This window comes from Rhinatrema bivittatum, chromosome 9, assembly GCF_901001135.1.
Source record: "Rhinatrema bivittatum chromosome 9, aRhiBiv1.1, whole genome shotgun sequence".
NCBI lineage: Eukaryota > Metazoa > Chordata > Amphibia > Gymnophiona > Rhinatrematidae > Rhinatrema > Rhinatrema bivittatum.
The window spans coordinates 244,712,854-244,734,582 of record NC_042623.1 but is presented as its reverse complement, the minus strand read 5'-3'; the positions used below and the strand labels follow the sequence as shown (position 1 = coordinate 244,734,582).

At 42.8% G+C, this 21,729-nt stretch overlaps 1 protein-coding gene across 15 annotated transcripts in view; it reads right to left on the bottom strand.

Moving 5' to 3' along the window:
- TBL1XR1 (transducin beta like 1 X-linked receptor 1) overlaps positions 1 to 21,729 on the bottom strand; it is an 854,914-nt gene that overhangs the window by 300,121 nt on the left and 533,064 nt on the right. For all 15 annotated transcript variants that reach the window (XM_029616816.1, XM_029616819.1, XM_029616820.1 and 12 more), the window contains one exon: positions 13,313 to 13,458. In XM_029616816.1, coding sequence (XP_029472676.1) covers positions 13,313 to 13,458 — 146 coding nt within the window. The remainder of the gene's footprint in view (positions 1 to 13,312; positions 13,459 to 21,729) is intronic.

Here is a 21,729-nt window from a genome sequence, read left to right as displayed (position 1 = left end):
CGGCAAGTCCTTACCTCCAAGCCTGGAGGGCTGAGGATCCCACGACGACGCTCGTTTTTGTAATGGAGCCGTTGTTGTCGAGGGGCCAGGTGAAGAATGAGCCTCCGATGGCTCCGAAAAACTGAAAAGTTCCCGAATCCTATAAGCCTGCTGTTTTTGGGCTCTTGGGGACATTTAGGCACAAAATTCACAATTTTTTTTAATTGTGTTCTGGCCCCAGGCATCAGTAACATCGGTCATGGCAATCCGTGACCGACATTACCTTGCCACAGGTACAGGGTTTAAACCCAGACTTTTTTGACATTTCTTTAGAAGAAAAATAAACGCTGAGGAGAAGTCAGCCCCGTGTGCAATCCCGCTCGCAGAAAAAACAGACTGAGGAGAATCTGTTACTTTCCTGCGCGGGAACACACGCGCAGCCGCAGAGACCAAAAATCTAATCTCTGCTTGTTAAAGCTCCGCCTCCCGGACCTGATTGACATATCTCATGACAGCATGGCTAATTCAGCCCTGCTATCAATGGGAAAAGATCTCTCTTCAATTTAAAAGGGGTCTACAAAATTTTTTTTGGAAGAAATCGGCAGGGAGGGGGTAATGGGAGCACCGGGGCTCAATGAGATGGTTTCGGCCTGTGGAGTAAGTTCTCGCTCTGAAACTGTCTCCACTGCGGCCCTCTCCTTCGCTAACTCTCCTGTTGCAGCCATAAAGAAAGAGGAGATCTGAGGCTGAGTTGGTCCAGGTAAGGGAGACGAAGACATGGCCTCCCTAATTCGAGCCTTCCGTTTGGTATGAGGCATATTAAATTAAAGACAATATTAATACAAGTTTACCAAACCAGACCCTCTTTTCTTAATGTTTATCTCTGTTATATTATGTTCAAATCTAATATCTCTTGGGTTGGAGGAATTGAAAGGGTTGGGAAGTGATATATTACTAAGATGTAGAAACTCTTCAAGAAGTTGATGCCTAGAGAACTGCAATTGGATCACAAAAATCAAAGAAAGCCGCGCGCGCAGCTTTGGCAGCGCACCGCTGGGGGGACTGGTTTTAGGCCTTCTGGTCCCTCCCCTGATGAGGTCAAGGGCGCGACTGCGTCGAGTTTGGGGCGGGGATTTCTTCTCACCTGCTGTAGTGAAGTCTCAATTAGGGTCGGGATTGTTCCTCACCCACAAGGTAATCAGTCTCTCTCTTCTCTTTCCTCGTCTGCGGGCCGCTGGGGGGGGGGGGGGGGGGGTTTAGTTCTTCCGGTCCCTCCCCTGACAACATCAAGGGTGCGACGGCATCTAGTTTGAGGCTGGGATTTCTCCTCACCCACAAGGTAATCTGTCTCTCTCCTCTCTTTCCTCGGAAAGTACTTTTAATGTATTGATTTATTTAGTATATGTCTGACAGTGACAAAACATTACAATTAATCATATTATTAATTACCCACCTCGTTAACTCTTTTTGAATTAAATTCCTTCAGTATAAAATCTGTTGTAAATTTATAGTAAGGAATCTTAAGATGAGCATGCTGTTAGGCTCATATTTCCAGTCCTCATCTGCTGAAAGGGGTGTGGGGCCTCTGGAAGCTGGAGCTCTGGAGCCTGAAGCCTGGATTTGCTTGCAGGAGCTCTGCAGTCCTCTGCCAGGGCTGCTAGGTAGGATATGCAGATGAATCTTCCTGTCCTCTTCTAAGCCAAGGATTTCAAAGTACTGTCCATGATGATGCCCAGATCCTTTTCCTATATGGTAACTCCTAATATGGGACCTAGCACCTTGTAACTATAGTGTGGGTTACTTTTCCCTATGTGCATCACTTTGCACCTGTCCACATTGGGCATCCAAATGGCAGATGAAGTGTAATCTCCTAGTTTTGCAAGGTCTTCCTGCAGTTTCTCAAAATCCAATTGTAATTTCACTATTCAGAGGATTTAAGGATCTTCCAGAACCCCAAGTCCACAGGGGCCAATGTACCAGGGAGACCAAATTGCTGAGCAGGAACCTGGGATCATGCAATAACTGTGGTAATATGAACCGGTCCCCAAAAAGATCATCTAAAAATTTTGAACTATCATGTCAGGAACTGGATATAGGAGAGCTGGATATTTTCACTATGTGATAATGGTTAAAGTTATTTACTCCATTAAAGGTTTAGTTGTCGTGAAGACAGGTAAAAGGTAAGACATGGACTATTACAGTCATATGACTTAATATTTTCATTAAGAGCTGGGAAGAAACTTGTTTCTGGATCGTGATCCTCAGAATTAACTTTGATGTCTTCTTCCCTCTAGTGAGGCAAAAACACTTTTTTCTGTCTCTTATGTGGCTCCTAAGGAGTCTATAGCATGATATAGCTTCATGCTGGATTCTGGGAAACTGATGAGAAAACCTAGATGGATGAGCTTCCAGAAGGGAATGTCTCATTATGAGCCAGTCATCTAAATAGAAACAAACATTGTTCAACCTTAAGTGAACAGCAACTGCAAGGAATTTTGTAAAAAAAAAAAAATAGTGGACTGCTGAGAAGAATAGGATTATACAATATTGGTGGTGCTTGTTCATGATGGTGAAATGTAGAAATTTCCTGTGATCTTTTTAAATCAATATATGTATATAAACATATTTGAGGGCTAAAGAAAAAAAAAGACACCTGTAGTTCTTTAGAAGGCAAGGAATAAGGGCCTGCTCTAGCCTAATTGGACCTTGTGTAAAGCAAAATTGCTTACCTTGTAATAGGTGTTATCACAGGACAGCGGGATGTAGTCCTCACATATGGGTGGCGTCACTGACGTCACTGACGGGAAAACTTCTGTCAAAGTTTCTAGAAACTTTTGACTGGCACTGTGAGGCCACTGAGCATGCCAAGCATGCCATGATATTCTCTGCCACAGGGGTCTCACTCTAGTCTCGTATGTAGCAATAAGCCTTAGCAAAAATAAAATAATAATAAAAGGTATGAGACCCAACTCCGCGGGGTGGCGGTTGGGTTTTGTGAGGACTACATCCTGCTGTCCTGGGATAACACCTATTACAAGGTAAGCAAATTTGCTTTATCCCAGGACAAGCAGGATGCTAGTCCTCACATATGGGTGATTAGCAAGCTAGAGACTGAGTCATTTTGTAGTGAAGCAACAGTGAACTATTGTTGTTGAAAATGAGTCAGCCGAAGATTACAGCAGGTTGGATGTAGGAGGAGTTGGGATTAAACTGGAAATAAGTTCTTTAAGACAGATTGTCCATAGGCTGAATCTTGTTGTCCCTGTTTGTCCAAACAGTAATGAGCTGCAAAGGTGTGAAGAGAACTCCATGTTGCTGCTTTACATATGTCAAGAATTGGCACTGAACGATAGTGTGCTACTGAAGTTGACATTGCTCTTACTGAGTGTGCCTTTACTTGCCCTTGGAAAGGAAGGCCTGCCTTTTCATAGCAAAACTTTATGCAATCTGCTAACCAATTGGATAGAGTATGTTTACCCACTGCTTTATCCGGTTTGTTTGGATCATAGGAAACAAAAAGTTGATTGGATTTTCTGTGGGCTGCAGTGCGGTTTAAGTAAAACGACAGTGCACACTTACAGTCCAAGTTATATAAACCTTGTTCTCCTTGGTGAGAATGAGGCCTTGGGAAGAATGTGGGTAAAACTATTGATTGGTTCAAGTGGAATTCCATAACTACCTTGGGAAGGAATTTTGGATGTGTACGGAGAACCACTCTGTCATGTAGGAATTTTGTATAGGGTGAGTACGTGCCAAGTGCTTGTAACTCACTGATGTAATGGCTATGAAGAAGATAGTCTTCCATGTGAGAAATTTTAGGTCACAGGAATCTATGGGTTCGAAAGGGGAACGCATGAGTCTTGTTAAAACCAGATTGAGGTCCCATTCTGTGACTGGTGGCCGAATTGGTGGTTTAAGTTGAGTTAAACCTCTCAAACCTGCTGACAAGAGGTTGTGTGGAGACTGGTGCATCTCCCATCTTGTTATGGTAAGCAGAGATTGCACTTAAATGTACTCTTACAGATGAAGTCTGGAGACCAGATTCTGAAAGATGGTATTAGTAGTCTAGTAGAGAAGTAGTGGGCAAGTGAAAGGATCAATATTCTTTTGCCTGCACCACAAAGTTAATCTCTTCCATTTGGAAGAATAATTCTTTCGTGTAGAAGGTTTATGTGAAGCTATAAGCACTTGTGATACATTAATGGAGAGATTGAGCGGTTGTAAAATCAAGCTTTCAACATCCACGCTGTCAGGGATAGGGATTGAAGGTTGGGATGCACAACCGACCCTGATCCTGAGTTATGAGAGTGGGAACTTCTCCCAGGTGAATGGGGATCCCTGACTGAGAGGTCTAGAAGTGTGGGAAATCATACTTGTCGAGGCCAATATGGGGCTATGAGTATCATGGACCCCTTGTCCTGTTGTAGCTTCACAAGAGTTTTGGTTATGAGTGGTATCGGAGGATACGCATATAGCAGGCCTGAGTTCCAAGGGCAAGCAAAGGCGTCCTTGGCTGGTTGATTCTTCTGTGCGTGTAGAGAACAGAATTTGTCCACTTTGTGATTCAGATGTGATGCAAAGAGGTCTATTGTTGGTTGTCCCCAACGCTGAAAGATCCTGATCACTACTGAGGGATCCAGGGACCGCTCGTGTGGTTGGAACTGACGACTGAGTCGATCTGCCACTACATTGTGAATGCCTGCCAGATAAGTGGCCCGGAGGAACATTGAGTGGTTCAGGGCCCAGCCCCAAATCTGTGCAGCTTCTTGACAAAGGAGATACGAGCCCGTGCCTCCTTGTTTGTTGATGTACCACATGGCTACTGTGTTGTCCGTTTGGATCAGAACAGCCTTGTGTGAAAGGCAGTCCTTGAACGCATACAGCGCATAACGTATAGCTTGAAGTTCTAGGAAATTGATTTGAAAAGTAGCTTCGAGTTTTGTCTATGTACCCTGGGTTTGGAGATTGTCTATGTGAGCTCCCCAACCCAAGGTGAATGCATCTGTAGTTAATGTTATCTGTGGGATTGGTTGTTGGAAGGGTAGGCCCTTGCGCAAATTGTCCTTGTTTGCCCACCAAAGTAGAGATGAACGTAGCTGGTGGGTTACTTGGATTGGAGAGGACACAGGTTGAATGGCTTGGATCCATTGTGATCTTAAAGTCCATTGAGTTACCCTCATGGCTAGCCTTGCCATAGGAGTGACATGAACTGTGGAGGCCATATGGCCTAATAAAGTTAGAAACTAAATGAGCTGTTGCCTGATTCCTCGAGTGAATCGAGTCTGCCAAAAAGGACAGTGTTTCTGCTCGATCTCAGGTAGAAAGGCCTTTGCAAGGACGGTGTTCAATTCTGCTCCTATGAATTGGAGCAGTTGAGATGGAGTAAGATGGGACTTTTGGTAATTGATGAGAAAGCCCGTGGAGTGGAGTACCATAATTGTGTGATTGAGAAATGACAAAGTTCCTTCTTGAGATTGACTTCTGATGAGCCAGTCGCCTAGATATGGGAAGACATGGACACCTTGCTTGTGCAAGTGTGCTGTATTACTGCCAGACATTAGGTGAATACTCTGGGAGCAGAGGCAAGTCCGAATGGCAGTACTCTGTATTGGAAATGTGGATGACCCACCATGAAGCGCAGGTATTTGCGATGAGAAGGGGATATTGAAATGTGAGCGTAAGCATCTTGAAGATCCAGAGAACAAAGCCAATCTCCTTTTTGAAGAAGTGGAAGCATGGTGCCTAGAGAAACCATTCTGAACTTTTCCTTCTTCAGAAATTTGTTGAGATTTCTGAGGTCTAGAATGGGACAAAGCCCTATGGTTTTCTTTGGAATGAGGAAATAACAGGAATAGAATCCTCTGCCCTGCTGAGACCGGGGCACCGGCTCTACAGCCCTGGCTTTCAGAAGGGTGGATAATTCTACCTGTAACTGAAGCATGTGATTTTCGTTGAGACGAATTTGAGTCGGTGGAAAATCTGTGGAAATTGAGAGGAAATTGAGTTGGTATCCTCGAGATATAATGGATAAAACCCATTGGTCTGATGTTATTGGTATCCAATTGTTGTAAAATTTGGATAACCTGCCACCTACTGGGAGTTCTGGTTGAGGATTTGAGGATAGGCTGAGTTCTCTGGATGAATCTTCAAAAGCCCGCAGCTGGACCGGTTTGTGGAGCAGGTTGGGGCCTAGCTGTTCTCTGCTGACGTGGTTGCGGACTTTGCTGGGTTCTGGAGGGTCTGGGTCTAGACGCAGGAGGGTAATATCTCCTCTGACGATAGAAAGGCCGTCTTGTGTCTTTTCGCGGAGGCCTATGGGTAGTATGCATAGGGGGGTCCTGCGGGAGGGAGGATAGTTGTCAATGTTTCTGTGTGCTCCTTTAACTTAGACACAGCTTCTTGCACTTTGGATCCGAATAAATTGTCTCCTATGCAGGGGAGGTCAACTAATTTATCCTGGACCTCTGGCCTAAGGTCTGAGGCCTTGAGCCAAGCCCACCTTCTGACACTGATGCCTGACGCAGCCACCCTTGAAGCCGTCTCAAAGCCATCGTAGGCAGCCCAGACTTCGTGTTTTCCGGCTTCTAATCCTTTAGTGATGATGGTTTATGCAGCTTCCTTATATTCATTTGGAAGAGATGGAATAAATTCTTCAATTTGTTTCCATAAGTTTCTTTGGTATTATGTGATGTAGAATTGATATGCTGAAATCCTGGAATTCAACATTGCACCTTGAAAGACCTTACGACCCAGAGCATCCAAAAACCTGTGGTCCTTTCCTGGAGGATTTGCAGAGTGGACTCTTGTCCTTTTGGACCTTTTCTGTGCTGATTCAACAACTACTGAATGGTGGGGTAGTTGTGATTTTTGGTATTCAGGAGTGGATTGCACCAAGTAAGTAGTGTCCATCCTTTTGGTTACTGGAGGAACAGTACAGGGATGTTCCCAAAGGCGATGCTGTAGCTGTAGGAGAACATCATGTATGGGAATTGCCACCACTTGCTTTGGAGGGTCAAAGAATTGCAGTACTTCCAAGGTCTGCTGTCTAGAATCCTGCTCTAATTCCAATTTAAAGAGGATAGAGTCAGCCATCTCCTGCACAAATGTGGTAAAAGTAAGATCTTCTGGAGGAGATTGTTTACTAGGATGTGGTGGTGATAGATCAGACATGAAGGCTTCTGATGAAGTGTCTGAGGCAGTGTCACTTCATGTATCATATTCTGGAGTTTTTTTTGTTGTAGTACTACGGGTTTAGGTGGAGGAATAAGACCAGAAGGACCTGGCAAAGGGTCTTCTGGGAAGAGTCCTCTTCTCGAGGATTAGTTGGCAAAGAGACCAATAAATCCTAGTATCTCTTTTGTAAGAGAGAATATAGTGCTGCTTCTGAGGATCCTGGAGCCCCAGGAGGAAGTGGCACCGATGAAGAAGTCTTTGGCATCGAGGGTATCAGTGCCTTCGATGTTTGTTTAGGGGGTATCGTTGATATTCCACTTTTCTTTTGTGAAGGTGCAGTAGTAACAATAAGCACCGAGATTGGAACCGATGACGTCACATGCATCGATGTAAACTCCAAAAAAGAGGAGGCATCGGCATCGACGGTGTAGTTGTGAGTGGCAGCGATGCCCGCGGCATCGGGGATTCCTCCGGCATCGGCGTTGTCGCCAGTACTAAAGATGTCATCGGTATCGGTTGTACTGGCATCGGTCACATCCCAGGTAGAGAAGACATCACAAGCATCGGTGGTGTCGCCGGCAGATGTTCTTTTATTGCGCCTGCAGTACCGCTTCCTTAATGAATGCCATCAAGTCTTGTGGTACTGGGGGAACGCTCGACACCGGTGTAGGCGGAGAGAGTATTACCTGCGATGATGCCGGTTCCACCGATGGAGGCCTAGGTGACGGCAAAGTGTCTTTGTGTTTTGGCCGTTTCTCGCTCGGTTCCTCATGAGAGGGAACTCATGGAGATGTCGAGGCATGACGATGCCGATGCTTATATTTAGGCCTTACCTCGGTCTCTGATCGCACCGATACAGTCGATGGTGTTGGCGAGGTTTTGTCCCCAGAACCGTCCGGTCTACGTTTTTTCAACAGGATTTTCTTGGTAATTCCTGTCGGTGAAGATTTTGATGAAGTAGATGGTGAAGGAATCAGTTGCAGGTGAAAAAGTTGTTCAATTTTTTCCTGCCGAAGTTTTCTTCCTTTTGGTGTCATTTCCTGACATTGCTGACAGGAAGAAATATCATGGTGTTCACCTAAACAGACAACGCATTCAAGGTGCGGGTCTGTGACCGACATGGCCCGATTACAGGCCGGGCATTTTTTGAAACCCGAGGCCATGGTGTTATCGACAGCCGTCGATGAATGAGAGAAAAAATTATCAGCGTTTTGAATATAAACACAGAAAAATATCTCACCAGCCGGTGAGATATAGAAAAAGTGAGATCCCGTGAGGGAGAGAAAATTTTCAAATACTGACTTTCTAGTCAGAACTGAGTAAAATCTCAGAGGGCTCCGATGACCGCGATGCTGACAGCAGTGCGGAAAAACGAAGACTAGAGTGAGACCCCTGTGGCAGAGAATATCATGGCATGCTGGGCATGCTCAGTGGCCTCACAGTGCCAGTCAAAAGTTTCTAGAAACTTTGACAGACGTTTTCCCGCAATAGGGCTCTGTCAGTGACGTCACCCATATGTGAAGACTAGCATCCTGCTTGTCCTGGGATAAAAACTGAAATTGGCGCCCCCTATCCTCCCCCTTCAGTAGTGGCAGCTCTGGCACAGTGCTCCCTCCTTTGGTAGTGGCAGTATCTCCAGCACAGCATTCCTTTCTTTCAATCCCCCTCTTCCTACATGATGTAGAAGAGAGGGGGTTCCAGCATGGCAGTACCCCCTCATAAATGGTGCCTGTGCAGCTGCACAGGTTGCACACCCGAAAAGTTAGTTCTGCGAAAGATAGTACCCAAGTAATTTCTCCTGAGGTATTTGCTGAGATTCCTAAGATTTAAGATGTGTCAGAGACCAGCTGTCTCTTTTGGAATTAGGAAATATCTGGAATAAAACCTCAAGTTCCTTTCTTATAGCAGAACTGGCTCTTCTGCATTGGCTATTAGAAGTGACAATAGTTCGTGGTGGAGCAGCTTTAATTGTTTGGTATATAGGAAATACCTCAATGGAGGATTGTTTGGAGGAGTAGATTTGAAATTCAAACCATATCCTTGCTGTAAGATCTTTAATTCTCAACAGTCTGTTGTTATCAAAGACCATGTTGCTTTGAAATACTAAAGCCTTCCCCTACTAGAAGGTTATATAAGGCTAATGGCAAACATTTACAGAGACTGTATTCAAACATTTGGATTAGCCTTAGTCTGTTTACGTTCGATCGCTCTCTAATACATGGTTTGTTTGGGTGTTGCTGCAGTTGCTGAAAACGAGGGCGCTAAGTGTACTACTGATATCTTATCCTTGAATAGAAGTATTGACTCCTATAGATTTGATGTTGCCCCTTTCTGTATGTAGGTGACTATTTGATCATAGCCACTGAAAGGGTAATGAAGATAACACAATGGCATTTAATATATGTGTCTTACTTTTTCTCTAAAAAGATTATAAACCATACCTGAAGCATCTGCTTCTCATGTACATCTTAATACAGTTTAGGCACACAGCCAAGTCAGTCTTTTGGCCCCAATAGTGCAGAAGCTCTGGAGAAGGTATCACATATGTTGCAAATCTGATTAGATGTTTACCTCATAATTCAGTTTCTTGAATCTCGGAGATAAATGGGTTCATTTTATCTACAGAGAATGCTTCTGCTATGAACTGGAGCCTTTGCAAGCAGGAATACACTTAGGACTGAATTTAAAAGTGCTGCTCGAGCTAAAAAGCCCATATATATGAGTGTCTGGGCTACGCACAAGCAATGCGCATTTTAAAAGCCGGAAGCTATGTGCATACATACGTGTGCGTGAGTTACAAAAAAGGAGCAGAGGTGGGATTGGAGCATGGGCATTCTGGGGCGGGGCCGTTACATGCATAACTATTTTAAAACCGGAGGCCACAGTGCGCGACGGCTTATTATCCACATAACTTTATTGCTGCTCTTGATGAAAAACATGTCTGCAGATCTAGCGTTTTTGGGCTCATACGACAGGGTGTGGGGTCCAAATCAACTGGGTTGAGAGCAGGATGAAGAACCAGAGGGGTCTGGATGACCTCAAGATTGACTGGGCAAAGTGGAAGAGTAATTTGAAGAACTGGGAATGTCCCTTGCACAAGCATGTTTTAAAATCTGCTTAAACATGCACGTTAAAGCCAGCAAAGTCCAATGGAAGATATGCGAAGTAGGTTTGCTTGAGACACCTCTTAAAATTAGTAGTATACATACACGCAGTATGAATGCATGTGCGCTTAATTTAAAATTAGCCTGATATTGTATCATATGCAACTGATGAGCTATATTCTAGAATTTAGTATGGCTACTTGAATACCTTGTGTGCCACATTTTCCAGCATCCTGGCATCTTTTCCGAGTGATTGGAATACGTTTTAGAGCATTTCGCTTTTCTCAAAGCTGACTACTACCAACTGATGTGGGAAATGGACCCTGTGATGTCCTGAACTCAGGTGAACTCTATATCCAACATCTAAATTCCTTGCTACTAGAAAGGTAGATAAAGATATTTGCCACATCAATGCTCAAAGTTCCTGAAGAAGTCTATGTACTGGAACTGCTACTTCCCTAATTGAGTCAATATATTTCGGCAATCCACATATATCTTCTCTATTCTCTGCTGCTTTTTGTAAACTGAATAGAATTTCCTTGGCTATTTTTTGTATAAAGGAAGGGTATGAAGTTTTCAGAAGATGATGTACTCTTAAGATGATGAGAGGATGAGTCCAATGGAGGTATGTTTTGAATGGAACGATATAAAGGCATAACATAATTCTGAGCCTTCCTGTGAATCAGATAATAAAATAAGAGGGTCTTCTGGCTTGTCCTATCCCGTGATTGTGGTGAGTCGCGAGATTGAGATTGGATCTGAGTCTGGATCTTATCTCCATGCTGATAAGGGTAAATAATGGATTGACTATTCAACTTGGAAGCCACAATGTCCAGATTTGGCAGCATTTGTTCTGACAGGGGAGGGGGAGGCAAGCCTTTTAAATCTTTAAAATATTTCATCACAAATTCCAGTCACAATTTTTTTAAACAGGAAATGATGGCCTGATCCTACTGGAGGAATTGCTGGGCAAGAGCTGGCATAGCCAAAAGAATATTCCTTTTGCGAGTTTGGTTTCCATCTGTTTTGTGTGTTTGATGCTAATAAAGATTTCTTGGCGCCAAGAAGGCTTATGCTCCAATAAGTCTCTGGTGGAATATCCATGCCAAAAAGATTCAGTTGTTTATTGGTTTAGTTTACTAAAACTTGATTAATCTTTCTATAAATAAAATCACCACATTGGTCTTCATGACAATCTCTTACCATGTGCCACAATCTACATCACTGAATATTGTTGGCACAGTTACAGTATCCCTTGAAACCAAAGAGCACTACTATAGAGAAAGCAGCACATACAAAGAAACTGCATTAAATCATGGTGCCAAGCATGAGAAGAAACTGCCTTTTTTTTTCCTTAAGTTTAGATAGTCCCTCTGCTGGTTTCCTCTTGATCCTTGAGGTTGAAATCTGAGGGGACTCTAAAAAGTCTCAGAGTGTACAGCTCCTTGACTTTCTGGCCCTGGTGAATATGTGGGTGCAGGTAGAGTAATTTGGATCATCATAAACAGGGCCCAGGCACCTGATTCTCTGGTCATTGTGGTCTGTTAAACACATCTACTGGGTACAGCAAGGAAATCTTTTGAAGTCCAGTTTCTCCGACATCATAAAGAAGACTGAAGCTAGATCAAACAATTTTGAAAAATAAAGTTTTTTTTTAATGTATTCTACTTCTGGTTTGGGTTTTTTTTTTTGAGACAAACTAAAAAAAGAAAGTAAATTATGAAAAAAAGTAATAATCTGAAATAATTTCACAAGTGGTGAAGAATGCAAAAATATGATTTTTTTGCAAGTGTGGAAGAAAAAACTGAGAAGACTCCCAGAGCATAAAAGGTCGCATATGCTCAGAAAGACTTTCTTGGTTTTCTGAGCTCTGAGAGAGTTTCTTCTATCTTGGCACTGTCGCATGTTGACACGCTCTTGTGTGGCTGACTTTATCCTGCTTGTCCATGGAGAAGGGGAATACATTACATCTATCTAAAAAGTAATTAAAATAAACTTTCAAATGTAAAACTTTCATTTTTTTTTTTGGGTAAAGGCCAATGAAGAGGCTAGACGTCTACCTGGAAGGAGCAGCTGCTATCAAAGTGATTTCATTTCAGGGGCATTCTAAGAAAATAGAACTTAGACTATGGAATACCAAGTTTAGAAGTCTTAAGAAAATTGTTCTGAAAGTAAACCTAGAGATCACTAAAAATTTCTTATTTCAGCTATGCAATTTCAGTAGAACTTTATTAAAGCAAACTGCAAAAGGGACCAAAAGGATCGTGCAGAGATGTTAGAAAGTATCGTGATAGAAATTAGAAAATGCTCTCTCTTGGCCACAGGAGGTAGCTGCGGTGCTTGGTTCTATAAGTGGAAAGTGGTTAGGAATGCATAGGAGAAAAATCACCAACTTGCAAATTATACTGTTGAAAGCACCACCTGAGGATAATAATTTATAGTTTTTTGTTACAGCTTTATCCTTTTTTATGAGCTGTGGTGTGCTTGGTCTCTGCAGGTAAGGGGAAGGAAGAACAATCTACAGCCTAAGTAGAGTGAAGATTGGATTACAATTAGTAAATACTGATGGAAGAAATAACTTTTGGAGCCATCAAACTGAATCAAAGATTAGAAGGTGTTTCAGCCACAATCAGATCATTTGATTAATTAATATATTGCATAGTGTACTCATGAAATACAAAGCAGTGAAATTAAAGTAGATGAGGAGGTAATTTGTTTTAAAAATTAGCAAAAAAAGATGCCCGAATCCGCTCTCCTCCCATACAAATGAGAAATTTGTAGCTTCTCCATAAGTTCATACACATTGTGAAAAATGTTTTTCATGTTGAATAATATGGTAAATCATACAGTATGAGTGAGTGAGAATATCTTTACTATCATAAGCATTTTTAGCAAACACCACATTTGAGTTACTTTTTTCTGGTCACATCATTGAATTCAGTATAAATACCAGCACAGATGTACTTCTCTAAATTACTTCAAAAACAAGACATGAAGATGCTGCTACATTATGTTTTGATACAGGCAAACACTAGTCAAGTAGAAAACTTTCTTACCTCATTAATACTGACTTCTGCCTCCACATACTGAAGTCCTTTTTGGATGATGGAAATTAAAGCAGCAGGGGGCACCAAGGCACCATTTATATTAGACTGGCTGATATGGCTCTCTATACCAAAGGTAAATGCTGAATGAGAAAACCCTAAAGATAAAAGGAAAAGTAATTACAATCCAAGAAAACAGTGACATTTTCAACCTATTGCCATGTTTCAAATTGTTTATTTAAATTGTTATGATGGCCAACTGGTTTATTAATTATTGCAGCACATTCACTAAAGATCTTGCCTACTTTTAGAACAAGTAGCTTACTACACATCTTCCCACTTCTTTGCTAAGTACTTTATTTTGACAAAGAACTAGGAAGAGTGAGTGTAAGACAGAAATTAGAGTATGTTCTTTAACATTTTGCATTTCAACAAACTTGGTCAAAGATCAGGAGAGCTACAAATCAAAACAAGAATGTGAAAAAAAAGTAACAATGTAAGCATTGCAGAGGTTCACCATAAAATATGACTTTATTAAAAAGTATAGCTGTTCTAAGCCATTAGTTTCAAAAACAATTTAAGAATTTCATGCAGAAATATTTACTTTAGATATATTATGAACATGTGTAAAAATATTACATTATTTTTCTCTATTTTTGTCTCTAATGTCAATGGGGGATATTATTTCCTGGAAAATGCACTTTAAAAACAAACAGTTGCATACTGGATAAGAAATGGGACTAGACATTATTCTGTGTTATACATCAACTGTATTATTTTAACTAGACCCTAAAAATGATTTGCAAGAGCCACTGTCACCACAAAGTACAGGCTAATGAAGAATCAAGCAAAAGACTCTCCAGCACTCTACCACTTTCACACGCTTCTTATCCAGGGAAAGAAACTTTTTTGGGATATTTCAATGTAGCAAAGTGCTGTATTCCATCACTTTAGTAATTTAGGATTAATGACTGACTCACAGTTTTCTATGAAGAGAGTTAAGGTTTTTTTTTCCTTTACATTTTCAACAGTTGTGATGTTGCCATAGCATTTGTATCCCCATCAGCAGAAAAATGACAGCCACAGTGCTAGGCAAAAAATCATCCTACAAGTGCAGCAAAGCAGGTTTTGTATGAATCATACATCTATTATAGATGTAGCATTGATTGAGCCAAGGCATCGTGAGGCCCACTGAGCTATATTCAATACTACAAATTTTGAAAGCGCAAGTGTCTTGGTCTGTTCATGTCTACAGTCAGTAACCAAAACCGGGTTAACTTGGCATCTGCCTCAGAGCCTATTTCTGACATGAATTTAGCAAGGTGCCCATATTTACAGATAAAACGGAAGAGAATGCAAAGATATCACTGCAAACTAGAAAGAAGTATGAAAATATTAAATGGCTAAAAATACTTCCTGAAACAGAGCAACACTTTCTATAGAATCTTTGCAAAGTATTACTTGAAAATTACAAATGATGAAACTGGCCCAAATTAGGTTTACCCCTGGGTTGATGATAAAACAATTTCTGTTAACAGGTAGGTGGTGGTGGGCATCACTGCTTACTGTGTGTACTATTAAATATTGAGCAGTACACTGGCTTAGATGCGTCTATGGGAAAAATGCTTAGTACATCAGCTTCATATGGCAAGATTCTCTTTTGAATGGTAATTCTATATTAAACTTCAAAACAATTAGATAACACCATGTATTTTATATTAAAGAACTATTGCTATTATCTGACAGGTCTAATTTCACATTCTGGCAAACAAAAGAAAAGCAATAGAGAAACCATAAGATGTGAATCAGTGTGTCAAAGACTATATAAAGTGATAATTAAGCTACAGAACAAAAATGTAATACAATTTATTGAAATAATGCTAAAAATAATGAATCCTAAAAAATTCCTACATAGCTATATTTTACCTGAATGTATGCACCAGAGGAAATTTCATAAGTATCTAATGGAAGCAAAATTGCTTACCTATAACAGGTGTTCTCCGTGGACAGCAGAAAAGAAAAAAATGGGTGACATCATCAAACGGCGCCAAATCGGAACCTGATCTCTTAAAAGTTCGGAAAGTCAAAAAGACCTTTCTGAACATCGCAGGAGCTCCCATGCTGTTGCCACCATGCACATCCCTCAGTCTATTTCACAAGTTTGTTTCAACCGACTAGGAAGAAGAGGGATTTGTATGGCCATTTACTCTACAATTTATGGAGTACACCTGTTACAGGCAATGCTCCCGCTAAGGATTGGGTTGCTATGAGCAAATATTTTTGGTTATATTACCTTATGAGCTCTTTGAGCTGCGGCAGGATGGGGTCCACCATAGCCTCACCAGGTGTCCTTCTTTGGGCTGTCACGCCCTGGGCGAAAATCATTGATGGCATTGCCCTCCCACCCCCAACTGATCCCTGCTCCTTGGAGGCAAAGGAGAAGGAAGTCAGACTGGGAGGATAAAGGAAAAGGGCTAATGCCGCGCCCCACCCAGACTGACATTGATTAGTGGGGGTGGGAACACTTTTTCTCTCCCCCTCACCTAAGCATGATGCCCATTCCTCTCCATCACTCCAGTGCTGGATTTAGAAATATAGAAATACGCATTCTTTAGATACAGAAATACACATTCTTTAGGTACAGAAATAATGCATCTACAGAATAAAAAAAAATTTCATTTTCTATCATATATCCTAGCAGAACTGAGCCAAAATATCTCCAACACAAATTTAAAATTTTGTCTAAATAACCAAGAGGTAGTGCATACCCCTAGACCATGCATACCCTGGCCTGCCATTAACTGTATCTAGCAAATTGGCTATAAGACATTACAAGAAAAACTCCTAAGGGTACTATATGCAATAAAGAAACCCCTGGCCAGTTTTAGCCACCCAGCAAAATTATTTTTAAAATCATTTGACAACATTGCATAGACAATTTTTAAAAATGGATACAAATTCTTATTCAGATGAAAATTGCAATTTACGCACGGCGACGAGATCGGGCCTACCCCAGTTCCCTCCTAGTCCGCTCCAATTAAGGAGAGGACTGGGAGGGAACTTTCCTACCCACCTACCTACCCCTCCCTCTTCCCCAACCCCCCCTTTTTTTTTTTCCTTGTTGTAGAACTTACGTCAGCTCCTGAGCTGGTGTAAGTTTCTCGCGCTGGCAGGCTGCCGGCATGCGATCCCCCAGCAGAGCAGCAAATGGCAGCTATACCGGCGGCCTCCAGCTCCACCCCCTGGAACGCCCCTTTTCTTCGGTCCGGCTCTTGTGCACGTAACGAGGGTTGCGCGCGCGACTGAGCCCCTTTTAAAATGTGCGTGGTGGGGTAGATTTTCAGACGAGCGCGAACAGCCTACTTTTGTTTGCGCTCCAGGCGCAAACAAAAGTACGCTGGATTTTAGTAGATACGCGCGTAGTCGCGCGTATCTACTAAAATCCTGGATCGGCGCGCGCAAGGCTATCGATTTTGTATAGCCTGCGCGCGCCGAGCCGCGCTGCCTCCCCCCGTTCCCTCCAAGGCCGCTCCGAAATCGGAGCGGCCTTGGAGGGAACTTTCCTTTGCCCTCCCCTCACCTTCCCCTCCCTTCCCCTACCTAACCCACCCGCCCGGCCCTGTCTACACCCCCCCCTTACCTTTGTCGGGGGATTTACGCCTCCCGGAGGGAGACGTAAATCCCCGCGCGCCAGCGGGCCTGCTGCGCGCCGGGCCGCGACCTGGGGGCGGGCACGGAGGGCGCGGCCACGCCCCCGGGCCGTAGCCACGCCCCGTACCCGCCCCCAAAACGCTGCCGACACGCCCCCGGAACGCCGCGGCGACCGGGCCCGCCCCCCGACACGCCCCCGACACGCCCCCCTCCGAGAACCCCGGGACTTACGCGAGTCCCGGGGCTCTGCGCGCGCCGGGAGGCCTATGTAAAATAGGCTTCCCGGCGCGCAGGGCCCTGCTCGCCTAAATCTGCCCGGTTTTGGGCGGATTTAGGCGAGCAGGGCTCTGAAAATCTACCCCGGTGTGCGCAAGGCCCATCCGCACAAGTAACCCCTGTTTTTTACACCACCGGGCATTTAAAATCGGGCCGTAAATAGTTTTAAAAATGCTATAAATTTATCAAAACACCAATAAAATATTTCAAAACAGCAGAAACATCAAACACCCAATAATTAGAACTAATAAGGATTAAAAAATCTCCTGCCCTCCATACCTAGAATCTCGTTTCTAGTCACCCTGAGATTGTCGTAGACCAGGGAAGGTGGGGTTGAACAAATTATCTTCTCTCATATACAAAGGCTCTCTCTTGCCTTCACAAAACACACACACACACACACAGGCTCTGTCTCTCTCACACACACATAACTTATACATGTTAATTCTCTCACACACTGTCTCTCTCATACACACAGGCTTCTCTTCTCCTTCACACATACATCATGCGTGGGTATGAATGCCTTGAGAGCCTGTATGAGGTACACAGGCTCTCTCTCTCTCACACACACATACACACAGGGTCATAGGCTCTCTCTCACAGTGTGAAAGCCTATATGTGAAATATAGGCTCATAAATATACACACAGACTCTATCAAACACACACTCAGGGCCTCCCTCTTTCTTCTGACTGAGGCCTTACTGGCCTTGATTCGGTCTTCAGGCTACAGAGAGATATGCTTTGCCAGCCTTGATGCCATCTTTGGCCAGTGGCAGGATGAGCTCCTCTTTGGCCACGGCCCCAGCAGGCCTTTCAGTGTGCTAAAGGGGAACAGTTCTGCACTGAGGCCTAAAAGTTGTGCATGGAGCTTAGAGGGAACACTAGTTACAGATAAGGAACTTTGTTTTCTCTGTGAACAAGCAGCAACAATATAGCCATACAAGTGGGGACTCCCAAGCTAATGGTTGCAAGGAAAATAATGTGTCTATATCTGATCAATCTTTAACGCAGTAGTGAAAAAGCGGGCAGTTAAAGTTGTTGTAAGAGCTTTCAAAACAGTTTGGCCAAAGAAACTGTGTACAAGAGCATAAGAAATTGCCATACTGGGTCAGACCAAGGGTCCATCAAGCCCAGTATCCTGTTTCCAACAGTGGCCAATCCAAGCTACAAGTACTGGCAAATACCCAAACACTAAGTAGATCCCATGCTACTGATGCCAGTAATAGCAGTGGCTAATCCCTATGTCAGCTTAATTAATAGCAGTTAATGGACTTCTCCTCCAAGAACTTATCCAAACCTTTTTTAAATCCAGTTACACTTACTGCACTAACCACATCCTCTGGCAATAAATTCTAGAGCTTAACTGTACGCTGAGTGAAAAATAATTTTTTCCGATTAGTTTTAAATATGCTACTTGCTAACTTCATGGAGTGCCCCCTAGTCATGATGCAAACAATAACACCTGACAAAGGTATATTTGGACGACCAAGTGGCCATCTTACAAATATCCCATGTAGAAGCTGAATTAAGATGGGCCACTGAGGTTTTAACTGCTATAATTTGACAAACCTTCACAGATTGTTATATTGTAACTGAACCTTTAGCAGCACCTGTTAGAATGTACTATTGTACGCTCTCACCTACATTAATTTATGTGCCTACATATAAACCGTTGCGATGGTATATGACTTAACGACAGTATAGAAAAGATTTTAAATAAATAAATAAGGTGAAGCTCAGCAGTTCTACAGCAGTGAGAAATATAGTGCACCATCTGTTCAGTGCTTAACTGGTAAGCTTTTTCGGTTATCATAATAAAGAAATAAAATGATTTTTTTGTGAGATATGGTTCTATCAAGTTAGAAGAGAGGGTCTCTTCTACAGTCTAATATATGTGTAGACACCCCTTGGTCTCACCAGTTAGTCTTAGGTCCCTATCTTGGTTAACAGCTAGGAGGAACATACCATTCCCTAAGGTATCTCCCCTTTGAGGTTGCCTAGGTGGCAGATTCCTTTTCTGGTAAGGGAGGGTGAGCCTAGGAGTAGTGAGGGCAGCGTTTGTTGATTTCAATGAGGGAGGAATTGTTTCTGTGTGCTCTCTGAGGAGGTCCCAAACTAGCGCAGCAAAGGAGAAATGCAGCCCTGCCAAGGCTTTCTATTATAGGCTTAAGAAACGGAGGATCAGAGAAGGGCTTTGTCTGTTTTACTACTTTTGTGATACTGTTGGGACTGTTCAAACCTGCACTTTATGGGAGGCAGAAAGGAGTGCAGGAGGAATCTGCCTACCTTTCTCATTCAGCTAAGAGGGGTTTGCAGAAATCACTACAATAGTCCTGTTTTGACTGAACTTATACTACTCTGAAGTGTTTTTTCTGCCCCCTTCCATGCCCAGGACTGGAAGCTAAGATTTGCTTCCAGAGTAGACCTTTTTCCCAGAAAGGTCCCACAATAATCAAATTAGAGAAAAGGAGAAAGAAGAATATCTGGAGTTCCCCAATCGGAGTCCCCACTCCAGACAGGTTGGAGTTTGGGACATGCAACATGGCCTTCAGGTACTGTGGGCACCATGAACCCTACACATAGCTAGGACACCCCAGCCATGCTGGGATACTCAATCTTCCCAAAAGGAGGAAACAGATATCTCAATTTCCCACACTGAAGAACACTTACACAGGAGAACTGTAAATATCTGGTACTCTAAGGTTTCTACCAAACCTGAATGTAAACAGACTTTAATTTTTCTATATATCTTGACTGCATGATTGCATTATTACAGTTCCCAGTAAAATATTATTTGAAAACACAGCCTGTGAGTCACAACTAGTCTGTTCAAGTCTAGTCTGCACCGAAGAGCAAGGGTAACACACATACACAAGGTATCCAGTATCTGGGCCCAGATGGTTATCCTTCTCCCCATAGAGAAGAATCTCCCCCCGCCCCCTCTGGGAAATAAATGAGTTGGGGAGATGACTGAGGAAGTAGCCCACATAAAGACATTATTTTATTGGCTCTTAGGATATATGCCATCCTAGGAAAAAGGATTACATATTTAGAGACTGTTCTACTGCTGAAGAATGTGGTTCTGGAAAAAAAGACTGAAGCACTATTGAATGAGTCAGATAAAATTGAGAAACTATTTTGGGTAAACATTTTGAATGTACTCTTAATACCAATCTATTCTTGAAGCTCTGTGTCTAAGGCAAGTAATCCACCAGCGCTCAAAGCTCATGGACTCAATGTTGAAGTAATTGGTATGAGAAACAAGAAATTCCAAGTCACAAATTTGATGTCTGCTGCAGCTACTGGTTCCAATGGAGGCTTCATTAATTAAGTGAGCACTATATTTAAGTTCCATTGATTAGGCACCTTTACCAGGGGTCACAAGTTTTTTTTAACCCTTTGATAAATTTGGAAACTAATGTCTCTCTTGAAACCAGTAAGCCTTCTTAATGTTGTTTGTACATTGCTGTAGCATTTAAATGCACCATGACAAAGTTTGCTTTTAATCCTGAATCAGTTAGGTGGAGAAGATAATGTAAAAGTAAAGCAGTGGAACATGAGAAAGGATCTTCATTATGAGAACAATACCAGTGTGAAAATCTTTACCATTTAAAATTGCATGAACATCTGGTAGCAGGTTTTCTTACTATCAGTGCTTGTTTCATTTCTTGTGGAACGGACATTCTTTGAACTACTCACATTCAATATGCATGCTGTTAGAGAAGATTGGGGTGAAGGAAAGCACCTTCAGAACTAAGATAGAAGATTTGTATATATTGGAAGCTGAACTGGTGGAGCTAAAGCAAGCTTGAGCAATCATGAGAACCAGATATATCAAGGCCAATATGTGGTTACCAAGATCATTGTTCCGATGTCTTTCCTTAGTCTGAGAATTGTTTTGGAAACTAGATGAAAGGGAGGGAAAGCATACATCAGTTCCATGATCCATGTGCCCATCTCTAGTGCATTCTGTGATAGTCTTCTGGAACAATAACGAAGTAGTGTGCCTGAAGGGAGACACAAAAAGTTCTATGCTTGGAGTTCCCCACTGATGGAATACAATTTAAATTGTGTCCAGGTGGGATGATCATTTATGTAGCTGAAGACAACTTTGCCTGTCTGCTATATCATCTTTCTGAGGAAGATAAATTGCTGAAAGATTTATGTTTCCCAAAACTGTTGTGATGTAGTGCAGCGCTGCCGGGGGCAGGAATGGATAAGATACCATAAGGTGGCTGGTAATGCTAGAGCCAGCCAGCAGGGGGAGCAGGTGAAGGCGAGAAACTACAAATCCCAGGTTCCTAGAACCACCACCTGACCTGTAGGGAGAGCCTGGAGGTGAGCAGGGGGTGGCAGACTTGGACTAATGAGTCACACAGGTGAGCCTAGGGAGCTAGAGGAAGGGGGCGTGCCTAGGTAGCGGCAGTGGCCAGAAAAAGCCAGTGCCAGGAAGCAACAGGAAGGGAAATGGAGGTAGGTTCCAGGGGAGAGGAATCCTCCA